Raw genomic sequence first — 13,099 nt, 5'->3', positions numbered from 1 at the left:
TTCCCACTGGTCAATACTTTTTAGCCTGGATTTGTCTTTTATTTGCTGTATAATGTAGATATAAATTCATGTATAAAATTTATGTATATAACACATACTACATATAAAATTTATATAAGAATTAATTTCTATAAGGTGTATTTAATTCCTTTTTCTTAGGAAACAGGATCTCTACGTTTGTGTGTGCATATTCATAGTAGATGAATAGTACTTGCTAATAATCTGCAAGTCCACAGGTAGATAATATTGAATATTTAAAATATGTAATTACTTGAGAACTCAAAATTAATGAATCAGTTTAGAAGTCAATTCACAACTTTCCAAAATATATAAAGACTAAATATCCCAAAGAAATTTAAGTAAATAATTCTGAATAGTTTTTATCTGTTGTTTAGTTATTATCTATTATTTAAGTGGTCAAATAAAATGTTTTGTGGTTGCTGTTTTTCCTTGTATTTATAATTGTAACAATCTTGTCTTTTCATTTGGCTTACTTAAATTTAGCCATATATGAAAATAGCATAGAAAACAAATTAAATATCCTTGCATATTTACCTCACAGACTTCTTAAGTGGTTTATGTTATAAATTTCTTGTCAAGAAATATCAAAGGAATCTAAATATTTCATCTTGTTTCTTAAAATTTCTAAGAAACCTCTTTCCCAATCTACTTTTATAAGGTCCAGAAAATTACAACGAAATAGTTTCCTAATTCTTGGACCCATTATTTCTGAATTTGTCATGAGAACCTCACAAAACTATATTGTTATGATCAAAATAGAAACATTTTAACCTACATCTTTACTCTTGTTTATTTCAAAAGCATTAACTGCCCTCTAGCATCTTTTGACTGAATTTGTATAACAATCAACAGCTTATTAGTAACATGATTATATATTATTATGGAAAAAATTCAGATTTCCCTGTCTAACTCTTGTTCCATTTCCACACTACCTTTTCTTAACAACTGTCACACCCACAAGTATAATAGTATGAGAGGCATCATATGAATGACCAATAAACGTTTGTTTATTGTTTCACACTCTATTCCTCAGATTTCATTATTTCCTACAATAATTCCCATTAGACCTAATATCTTTTTCTCTAAAACATCCCTACATTTCTACCTTGTTCATCAGACCCAAAGTATACACATAACTCAATGGTTAAAAAAAAATAAAATTTCCAATGCCAATGTTGTATTTATAAAAGCTATTTTAAGAAATGATCTACCTTCATCTTCATCTTCCATTTGTGCTTTGGCTTCTCTTGAATACATAGCTCTTCTGAGAGTTTTTCTTTCCAAGGTTGTTTGGTCAGCTTCCATATCCTATGATTAACATTGTACAATAACTTGAGGATCTTAAGACTTAGAGCCAAAAGACACCTTTATTTTAGAAAGAAATTGATTCTAGAGAGGTTAACTGACCAGACCGCAGTCACAGAAATAGGAAATAGGAGAGCTAAGATTCAAACTCAGATCTTTAAATTCAACTATCCAGCAGTTAGTGTTAATTAAATGCCTATGTTACCAGGCACTGTACTATGTTCTGGGGATACAAAGAAAAAAATAAAAATAACATCAATGTAACTATGTACACACATGATATACAAAGAATAAATAAGAGAAAGTCTGAGAGAGAAGGTCCTAAGGTTAAGGAGGCATACAACAGGCTTTTTGCAGAACTTGGATTTTTCCTGAAAATTCCAAGAAGAGAACTGAAATGGAAAGGGACACATTTCCAGGAATGAAAGACAACCAGTGAAAAACAATCAGTGCCATGTTCAAGGAACAGTAAAGAGGCCACCATCATTGTATCACAGGGTATGTTGAAGGGAATAAGGTATATGGAAACTGGAAAGGTAGAAAGGGGACAAGACTCCTACTCTAGTGGGTTAGCATTATCTAAGGCAATCACTGATTGATGGCCATCTTGATTTAGAAATCTCTGGCTTGCATGAAGCCTTTCTTGGACCCCCACTTTCTAGTGTCTTCATATCCTCTTCTTTTACCTTGTAATTTTCCATAATTTTACTACAATTATGTTGTCCTCCTTAAGAGAGGGCAAGGACTCTTTTACTTTAGTCTCTGAATCCCTCTTGAAAAAGTGCAGCTCTCAGCAAATAATAGGTATTTAATAAATGTAGTAATTGATTGCTGGAACCCTTTCCATCCATTAGAAAAAGTTTTACCTCATTGGCATATAGTAAAGAAAAGTATGTATTAAATTACTGAGCCAAGAAAATACAAACTGATGTGAAAATGTGAACAAATCTTGTTAGAACATGATCTATACTATTGTTCATACTAATTTTTTTATAAAGAAGTTTTATGAAACTATAGTTTTATAAAAACATAGTATTAAAATTAGAACTATACTTGAATAATGTTTAATAAATCAGGCTCAAAAATCTCTAATCCTTTTTGTCTCTTCTACTCCTTTCCTTTTTACTCTTTCAAGTCCCTTCTCATTCACATTCCCAAACCCTTTAATAAACTCTTTTCTCCTTGTACATCTGTGAGCCCTTAACCTATAAGGCCTTGCAATAGATCAATTTCATTTCTCTCCTGCCCTATGTTCTTTCTCATCCAAACCATTTTTCTCTGATACTGTGTAATTGTTATTTCTTGCCATAAAACAAGTAATAGAAAAATTATTTTGTTTTTAAAAAGATTCATTGTTCTATACCTAATACATTGTCATTACCATGCTTTTCATATGTGAAGAATTTAAGTATATATCAGTCCATATTTTATTCTCTCCCCAGATCCATATGTATTTAGGTATATGTCTTTCCATCATATCTAAATACATTTAAATTGACATTACTCCTGGCCTGTGTAATGCTTTTGTTATAAAATCTGGCCAATATTCTCATTTTTTCCTAGATATTTCTTCCAAAGTAAACCATAAATTGCCCCTCTCCTAAAGCTTTCGTCATACTCTTTTTTCCCTGGCATCTAAATCCTATAAAAATGTCTCTTGGAGTCATCCCCAATAAGCATATAATCAAGGTTCTCCCAACAGAATCCCTAAGTGGGCACTTGCTGACTGTTCCTTTAAATCTTGTTTTGATAGGAAAAATCATTTGAATGGTTCTGAGATTTGTTCTAGTCTCTTCAAATATTCAAAATGTATCTTTTTTCCCTATGAGAATTCTCCCTTTCTGCCTTAGGATCTTTAGAGGAATCAATAGAAACAATATGAGCTCTAAAAAAAGAATACTTTCATTTTTCTTGTTGTGGTCCATATATTTATTCTCTTTTTTCAAATTTCTCAGCAATCTCTTTTAGGAACTCGGATAACTTAGTCATAGCTAGTCATCATAGAAGAACAATTTCAACTTGCAAATTCTTTAATTTGGGTTACATAGAACATTACTTTTTTCCCCCTCCTCTGGTCTCCAGTTTCTCTATCCTCTCAGTCAACTTATAATTGAACACTCTATAATTATTTCCTTGGTCCACCTTCATTCCTTTCTTTCAAAGTCATTTTGGCTCTCATCCATGATTCTTTGCCTAAGAAATGTCATGAGATCTAAATAAATTCTTATTGTACTGATGAAAAAAGAGAAGAGAGAGACAGAGAGAGGTCAAATAGCAAAATGGCTTATCTGCAGAGACAATCCAGATCATACAAATAACATTTGAAGACTGAATTTAAATTACATACATTTGTACGTTGTATAAAATATACATGTAATTATATATTTTTCATGTATTTTGTCACCATTTCAAATAATTTCATTAGAATTTTATTGCATAGTCATACTATTATCTTAATTACTAAAATAAATATTACTATAATATTGGTTTTTTAATGTGTACAATGCCATTTTTAAAAATCATAAATTGTTGATATTTACCTTAGACAGTTTCAAGGATTAATCAGTATGCCCTCCAGTCCATCTTGATATTTTAGGACTATTTACAATTACCTTTTCTAATTCTTGGTCTTGGCGATTCATAAGTGTTTTCCAGTGTTCATAAAGTTCAACATCTTTGTTTTGAATATCCTTCAAAGTTCCTTCCCTTAGAACATTACCATCCTTCATAGCTATGATCTAAAAATGGATTATACAAATTACAAATTTAATAATATTTACTCTTAAAATCACTGAAAACATTTTCAAGTCATTAATTGTGCAAGGTGCAAGTTAGAGAGTATCAATCACTAAAGATCTCTTTCCAGCTCTTACCCAGTCAGCATGTGTCAAGTACTGTAATTTGTGGGTCACAAGAACAAGTGTCCTCTTATCCTCTTGGAGAAATTTCAAAATCCCTTCCTGCATCAAATGATCACTCAAATGAATGTCCAATGCAGAGAATGGATCATCCTGAATCAAACAGCATTGTGAGAGGAAAGAAGAGGAAAGGTGTTTTAAAATTTTGTCTCTTTTGAAAATTTTATCTAAAATTAATGGGATAGTATTATTCCCTCAAATTATTTGCAAAATGTACATAGTCTCTTAAGTATTCACACATTGGTTCTTATTAGCTTAAAACTCTTCTTTATTATCCTCTGTTCTCTTATCCTTTACTCTTTTCTCTGATGATGGAATTTGGCCCTTTTTTCCTTATCAAGGCTAATGCCTTCATTTGTGTTCTTCATTCCACGCATTCACATGGGTTCCTGAAGCATTCTTCCTTGATAATTCCTACCTTTTCTCTCATTTTCACTCTTTTCTTTTTCTCTTAATCCTTCTCACCACCTATGAACACACAAAGATTTCCTCCTTCCTCAAATAACTTTCACTAGACTCTGCCATTTATCTCGTCCTAAATCTCTTTGACCTTTTACAGATAAATATTTAGAAAGAATCCTCTCTACACGTTGCATTGCCTCCATTCCCTCTCATTTCTTATTCTTGCCTTACAAATTGTGATCCCACCATTCAATTGAAACTTCAATTTCTAAGGTTAAAAATACTTCTTTAAATGTGAAATCCAATGACATTTCCCCACCTCAGTTATCACATTGCTTATCTCCTCTGATGCTTCTGACAATATTGACCAGCCCCTCTTCCTGACCACTCTTTCTTCCCTTCATGAATTTTGCAACACCTCTCTAGGTTCTCCATTGCTTGTCTGATTGTTCTATGTTTATCTCCATTCTTGAACCATCAGTTTTCTTCTGCTCATTAAGCATGCTCACTACACAGAATCTCTGTGTCTTTTTCTCTTCCCTTTTTTTTAAATGAGCTTTTAAAAAGGAGAGTTCCTACAGGTTTGGTTATTTTTATGCAGAATACTTTATCTACATAGGTAGGTACAGGTATTTCAAACTCAACATATCCGAGACAGAATCTCTTATATTTTCCCAAAATGTATGTCATAGCAAGACTTCCATAATTCTATTAAGGGAAACAAAATCCTTCAAATCACTGAAATCCAAATTCTGAAGTTCACCTTAATTTTTTTCCTTCTCTCAATACCTATATCTAAGCAAGCCTTGTTAGTATTTATATACACATATACTTTTTGTGTATATATATATATATGTATATATATTTCATGGAATTTCTTGTATCTGTCCTCTTCTCTCTTTTCACATAAATATTCTAGTTCAAAATCTTTCATCTGAAATATTAAACACTAGGATTGGAGTAAGGAATATGAGTTCAAATTTGGCCCTCAGATACTTACTAGGCAAATTACTTCCTTAACTGTGGAATGTGGATAATAATAATAGCACCTATCTCACAGTGTTGTTGTCAAGAAGTGAGAAAATATTTGTAAAGTGCTTAGTACAGTTCTGGGAAACAGCAGATGTTTTATATAATGCTTATTCCCTTCCCTACCTGCTCCCTTCCTTCAACAGGCTCCCAATTGGTTTCTAAGTCTCTTGTTCGGATGTTGAAGTTGTATCCAATTCTCTGTGACCCCATTTGGGAAGTTCTTGGCAAAGATATTGGAAGAGTTTGCTATTCCTTCTCCAACTCATTTTACAGATGAGGAAACTGAGTTAAACAGGGTATGTGACTTGCCAGGTTCACAAAACTAATACGTCATTGAAGCCATATTTGAACTCAGGAATATGAGTCTTCTTGACTCCAGGACACACTCTCTATCTAGTGTACCACCCAGCTTGCCCACTTAAGCTCCCTACCTCTAGGAATGGATGAGGAAGAGATGGTCTTTAAGTAAAGAAAGTCTTTAATCCTTAGTACTAGTTGAGTTGGAACAATCAATTTCTATTCTATCCTTGCCTCAAGATGCCTCAGAGAAGATCATGCTTTCACCCAATTTAACATCTTTCACTGAATTTTGATATGGGATGCATAAGCAAATGCAACTATTTTAACTTTCCATTTAAAATGTAAATGGCCATAAAGTTCCATTAAACTTCCAGAAAGTACTAAAAACAATGGTAGAGGAGGAGCAAACTGGTCAAATCTTTTGATATTCCTTCCTTCATAGTAAAATCCTTCCCACTTATAAATGAAGATGCCTAAAGTAATATGCTATGATAACAGCAGAACTAAGAAGATTATTTGTGTCTTATATTCTCATTCACTATGAAACTCTTAAATAACAAATGATACTTAACATGATAAAAACTTCAACTATTCGAAGGTAGCAGTTATTAAATATTTAACAATGACTTCAGACCCAGAGAAATAATTCTATGCAGTTAAATAATAGACATAAAGAAGACTACCCAGTTGGAAATAAGGAAATTTAATAGGATTAAAGTGAATGACTTGGGAAAAGTAGAGTTTTATGCTCTTAGATGATTGAGGATTTTTAGAGTACTCATTAGGAAAAATATATGTGTAAATAGAGAAATAGTACTGAATTTCTATAAAAGACAGTAAAATTGACTGCATAAGTATCACATTCATGTATTGAGACAATGCAAAAAACTAGTAATATCACAATTTTTAAAAATCATAGCAATGTAGCATTTGAATATGTAAATTGGGAAATTTTAAAGAAAGTTCATCAATTATAGACTTTCACACAAGAGTGCCGTAACCACATAAAAGAATAATAGGATGTTACAGATTTTTTTTTCTGCCAGTGCCTCATGCAATTCCTGTATTCTGCCTTGTAGATTATGACTAGAGGTGCTACTGATATCTACAAAAAGATGGACTTGCCTTTACATGCATTTGGATTCCATTAATGACTTATTACTAAAAACCACTAATGTAAACCCTTTTTGGGTGCTTCCTAAGCAGAAGAAAAATTATATTAATTATAAAAGTATTATAATCCTTCCTCCTTTGTTAATGATTTTCTTTAAGATATAGCAGACATCTGTAACTGCTTAATTTTCCTGTTAAAATATTCAACAGGTTTGTTTTATGGCTGCTATTTTTTACCAAATCCTTTGTAACTTTAGTCAATATTCTTATTGGCCTTCCAGCCACAAGTCTCTCCCCACTCTAGATCATCCTTCACTCAGCTGCCAAAATGATTTTCCTGAGAGCAAAGGTCTGACCATGTCATCTCCTCCTCAATAAACTCATATGGCTTCCTATTAACTCTAGGTTCAAAGATAAAATTCCTGTTTGGCTTTCAAGACCCTTTGCAACCTGGACCTTTCTTACTTTTCTGGTCCTTTTATACCGTACATCCTTCCCTCCTACTCTATGATCTGGTGACAATGAAAGTCTCACCTTTCTTCTGACATAATATTCCACCTTCTCCATTCCATGTCTTTTCACTGGCTGACTCCCAAACTCTCTCTATTCACCACTGCTAATCTCATCTCCTAATACTCACCATTGGCTCCCACCCCAATGCTTATCTTTGAAATTGCTCTCCAAATATCATATATATATATGTATATATATATATATAATATGTATATAGGGTTTTTTGCATTTTAAATAAAATAGCTCCTTCAGGGCAGGAATTATGAGGGTTGGGTTTTGTTTTTTGTTTTTTTTTTGGCCTTTTCCCATGCTTAGCACAAGGGCTGTCACATAGAAAGTACTTAATAAATGCTGTCTGACTCGGTGACTTATAGTGAAGGCTTGGTTCCATTCCTTCTAAGCTAACAACGGTTTACTCAAGGTCATTCTTGGAAAATTAAAGAAATTGCCAAGTTTAGGTCTCCCATCCAGGTTATTATCCTGAATCTAAAACTATGTGTTGTTGCATATGTGTCTAGTTAACACTCTACTGATTTTAGGATATATCCCAGCTGCTTTTAAGAAATAAATCCCTAATAAATAAAATTAGGCAGCTAGGAGGCACAATGGGTAGAGCACTGGACCAAGACAGAAGACTCATCTTCCTGAGTTCATATCTGGCCTCAGAGCCTGAGTAGCTGTGTGACCCTAGGTAAGACACTTAACTCTGTTTGCCTCCATTTCCTCATCTGTAAAATGAGTTGGAGAAAGACGTGAAAAAAACACTCCAGTATCTCTGCCAAGAAAACCCCAAATGGGATCATGGAATGCTGGACATGACTGAAAAATGACTAACCAACAGCAAATATATAAGTATGTCATGTGAGCAAGATGTTTTCTAGAAAAAAGGGAAAACATACTCTGCAAAAATAGAAAACAGTCTGTTTATTTGAAATTTCACTAATAGAGATGACACCACTAACATATAAAATCTGAAGTACCACCAAGGTTATTATGAGATAACAGAATTATTCAGTAATAAAAATGTGAAACTGGTTATTATGAAACTCTTTAAAAATCACATTTTAAGCTTTAGTTTCCACAAAAATAATCCAGATGTAGAACTCTCACTACTGAGGACACATCTCAATGATCCATTCAGTTAGAGAGACTTCTAGGTTATGTGGGCAGCTGCGTTTATTCAGACTGAGTCGGAAGGAAAATGCTGGTTTTGAGTAATTCAGGAAGCCACCATAGTTATAATCCAGATGTCTTTAGGACTTATTTCTGGCTCCAAAAGAGCAAAAGAAAATATTTCCTTTTGTAAAGAGGCTAAACAATCCCCCCGAGTACTCCCCATTATTCTGGTAAATTCTATGCATGTAAATAAGCAATGTAAAATGTATTTAAATTGAATTTTCATAGTCTAGTTTTCTCTGGGTTGCTGTAAAGGTATAATAGTAATAGCTTGGTGGAGAAGAATCAGGACCATGGCCCTAAAATTGCCTGTGATGTCTGTGTGACCTTGGGCCAGTAATTTCACTTCCATGGGCATTAGTTTCCTCATCTATAAAATGAAGGTGAACTAATTTTATGAACTGGATGACCTCTAATAATCCATCTAGTTAGGGATGTGCTGGAGTTGGCTTATCCTTCCTAACAAAAGCCAATTGCTAAATTTTTAATATGAGTATTTATGCCTTCCAAAGTGAAAAATGCTACAAATCAGAGAGAAACTTATTGTCTTTCTGATTGTCTAGACTTAAGAAAATGATGGAAGAAATGTTAATAATGCAGATTAATCTTGGAAATTATTATTTAGTGTATGCATTTTTTGGAAAGCCAGTTCTTTAACATTTACCTTATTTCAGCTCTACATCTTACAAACTGGCTTATCCTTTTTCCCTCTGACAAGTCAAAGTGTTGGTAATTTGCACAGCAACAAACAAAGATTTTATGACAAAAAGATGTGATGATATTTCAAAACTTACTAGAACAAGTCTGTTTTGCTGGGCATTTTTAACATATTACAGTTATATTACCATAATACTGTAATATGGTGATTAGAGTTTATTATTTTTTAAAAACTTTAACAGTAATGGTGAGGAGGATGACCAAATGTAAATGACTGATGATTGCATACAGAAGATAAAGCTGTGTATAATAGGAGCCGTAACTTTTAACATACAAAGACTTGGGTGACATTTGCTACGCTGAATTTAGGACCAAAGATTTAAAATAGTTAAGGGTTCTTAAAACCATCATAGTCCAGCCTCTTCATTTTAAAGATGAGAAAACTGAGGTGTTTGGAGGGAAATTAACATTCTTAACATAGATATTAAGTTGCAGAAATAATATTCAAGCTCAGATCTTCAGAACGACAGAGTTCATGTTCCTCCCCCTGTATATTTAATTGTTCAGTCACATCCAATTCTTCCTGACCCCATTTGGGGTTTTCTTGGCAAAGATACTTCAAGTGGTTTCCCATTTCCTTCTTCAACTATTTTATAAATGAGGGAACTGAGGCAAATATTTGCCCTGGGTCACACTTTGTAAGCACCTGAGGCCCCATTTGAGCTCGGGTCTTCCTGACTCCAATCTTGGTATTTTATCCAATATTTGTACCCTGCATATTATTACCTTGAGTAAACAAGAAGAATTAAATTTCAGAACAGGATGCATTTTTGCCTCTTATAGCGTTAACACAAATCTGTGTGAGCTGGAGAAAAGACATCTATCTCTTCTAGAAGCTCTAGAGCCATAGTTGTGTCTTCTGTTTAGCCTTATGTCCTTGTGACTATTCTTTGGTCCTGGCACTCAAATACTGGAGCTTAGGGGAAATTTGCTTTAATTCCATCTTGTTTGCATGATTGCTAGAACAGGAGCAATACTACTAATTATGCTACCACACAAGAAGGACTTCAGGTGGAGGGAGAGCTTTCTGAGAGCTGTGGGGGCTGAGGATGTAAAGAGTAGGAGGTACAATTAAGTGCAGCAAATAAAAAGTACACAGGCAGATCCTTGAGAAAAGAGACAATGAACACAAGGATATATCTCACCTAATCATTGTCCATATCTTGGATTGTTTTTTGCTTATTGTCTCTCTTATTAGACCGTGAGATCCTTGAGAACAAAGCCTATCTTCTACATTTCTTTGTGTCTCCAGAATTTAGCACAGTGCATGGAATAATAACATTTAACTTTAAAACATTTAGTAAATGTTTATTGAATAATTAAATCTTTGGTAGGACTGTTGCTTAGGAGAAAGAATTCTGGAACCTCAGAGAAGGAATTGCATTGAAAGGGGGGGATTGTTTCTATTGTTTGATTGACTAATTCCTGTTACTCATAAATCTTTTCTTTTTTCAACTATTTTATGATCTTCATTACTTGCTGAGGTAAAAGGGGAAAGAGGAGAAAAGGAAGCAGGACCCTTAGAAAGATATGAACTACAATATTTATGTTTCCAGGAATGCCCCTGGGTAAGGACATTTATTGCTCTGTTATTAGTGAAAAATCTCAAAGAATGAACCCAGGTCAGATGTTTATAAGAACAAATATCTGGAACCACAAGTCGTATTGCTTGGAATTAATGAACCAAAGAGTAGAAGTAGAATAAAGGGTACCACTTAGGGTAGGATTTTTCTAAAAGTGATATATAGCAATCGTATTTTTGGAGGAGACCACCTTGCCAGATACAGTAAATAAGAATGCTTCTTATTAAAAATTATAAAACTTTTACATGACAAGCTTTAATAATCATATGAGAGGAGTGCAGCTCTAGAAAAGTAGAACATTAGATAAATATTGGTTTTAATTTACTGACAACTTCATTTGCCAAAAAAATCTATTGTATTGTAGATTCAATTTTGATGGAGAAAGTAAGGAACCTTGGACTGTCAGCTTGACATTCATAATTACACAGAAAGAGGATATTAGAAATGATTATTAAAACAGCTTGATTTATAAGCATTTATAAAATAATACGGTGGTCACTAAGAGTCACTATGGGTTGACTAAGAACAACTCAGGTGAAAATATTTTCTTTTCATGTTTCATTCATTTATTAGATTTGTAGGTATGGAAATATCAAAGTTTTTGACAAAGTTTCCCATGATATATTTATCAAGAAAATGGTGAAATATGAACTACTTGATCCATTTGTGGAACAAATGATTACGCCTGAGAATTCTCATCAATGGTTCTATGTCAATTTAGATAGATATGCATCCCAGGGTGTGTTCTCAACTCCATTATCACATGGTCCACAATGACACTATTGAAAAAAACTAAAACTCATTTATATAATGATTTATGGCATTGTTAAGCAATAAATTTAATCAGTGAAATAGAAAGGGAATGGTAATCAAGCATTTTAATGATAGGAAGAAGGGAAATATAATTAATATAATTGATGAAAACCTCAAAGTTTAACATTATAATTCATGGCAGATACATTGGGCCAAAACAAACTAGATTTATTTTAATAATAAGTCTCTGATCATTCATTTGAGTTAAAAAACCAAACTACTAAAATATCAGATGGAAGAAGGCTACTTATAAATAGTCAGTTTGAAAACTATATAGAATCTTAATTAATCACAACACTAATGTAACTATTAAAAAAGAAAATGAAAGTTTAGGATAAATTAATGCAAAATTGTTTGCAGACCACATAAAATACAGATATATGCAATGGTCATCCAATATACATATAATAATTTTCTTAGGTCTGAGAGGAGAAGAGGGCACTGAAAAACTGGAGTTAGTCACCTGTGATTTTTTTTCCTTCTCTGATCTGCCCCAATTCCCTGTTTTTTGATAACACTATCATTCTTTCAGTCACTCCAGCTGAAAATGTCAGTCTTAGACTTTGTGTTCTTCTTTACTACCAACATCCAATCAGTTACCAAATTTTGTCAATTCTATTCCCATAGAACCTCTCACATCTGTTCCCTTTTTTCCTTTACACTGCTTCCATCCTAACATAGTTCCTTGTCACTCCCTGCATAGACTATTATAGTTTTCCCAGCCAGGAATCTCACCATCCTTTAGTCCATCTTTCATGTTATCACTGGGATAACTGTAATGTTCAGGTCATTAAAATAATTCAATCTTGTAGTTAAAAACCTTCAGAAAGTTCCCTAATTGCTGCCTTATGGGATAAAAGTAAACTTTAAAGCTTGACCCCTTAGGGCAACAAGAAAACCACCAATTTTCATAGCTATATTTGAGATTATTCTCCTACAAGTGTAGCTCAATGGTACAGTGGATACTGTGTAGCTCCTGGAGTCAGGAAAACCTGAGTTCAAATCTAGCCTCAGACAATCTGCTGACCTTGGGCAAGTCACTGAACCTTGCCTAAATATCTTTATCTGTAAAATATATGAAAAAAGGAAATAGCAAACCACTCTCTTTGCCAAGAAAACCCCAAATGGGAACACAGAGTCACAAAAAGTTAAATTCCAGACATACTGGACAACCTATTGTTACTGATTTTTTTCCCCTGTTGTTGT

At 33.3% G+C, this 13,099-nt stretch overlaps 1 protein-coding gene across 1 annotated transcript in view; it reads right to left on the bottom strand.

Moving 5' to 3' along the window:
* Nucleotides 1-13,099, bottom strand: part of ABCC9 (ATP binding cassette subfamily C member 9) — a 180,356-nt gene that overhangs the window by 62,114 nt on the left and 105,143 nt on the right. Inside the window, exons 22-24 of the mRNA XM_044678314.1 lie at nucleotides 4,200-4,337; nucleotides 3,939-4,064; nucleotides 1,233-1,329 (exon numbers count right to left, since the gene is read on the bottom strand). Coding sequence (XP_044534249.1) covers nucleotides 1,233-1,329; nucleotides 3,939-4,064; nucleotides 4,200-4,337 — 361 coding nt within the window. The remainder of the gene's footprint in view (nucleotides 1-1,232; nucleotides 1,330-3,938; nucleotides 4,065-4,199; nucleotides 4,338-13,099) is intronic.

This window comes from Gracilinanus agilis, chromosome 5 (assembly GCF_016433145.1).
Source record: "Gracilinanus agilis isolate LMUSP501 chromosome 5, AgileGrace, whole genome shotgun sequence".
In the NCBI taxonomy this organism is placed as follows: Eukaryota; Metazoa; Chordata; class Mammalia; order Didelphimorphia; family Didelphidae; genus Gracilinanus; species Gracilinanus agilis.
The sequence above is the reverse complement of the archived record's forward strand: the minus strand, read 5'-3'. Positions and strand labels throughout refer to the sequence as shown.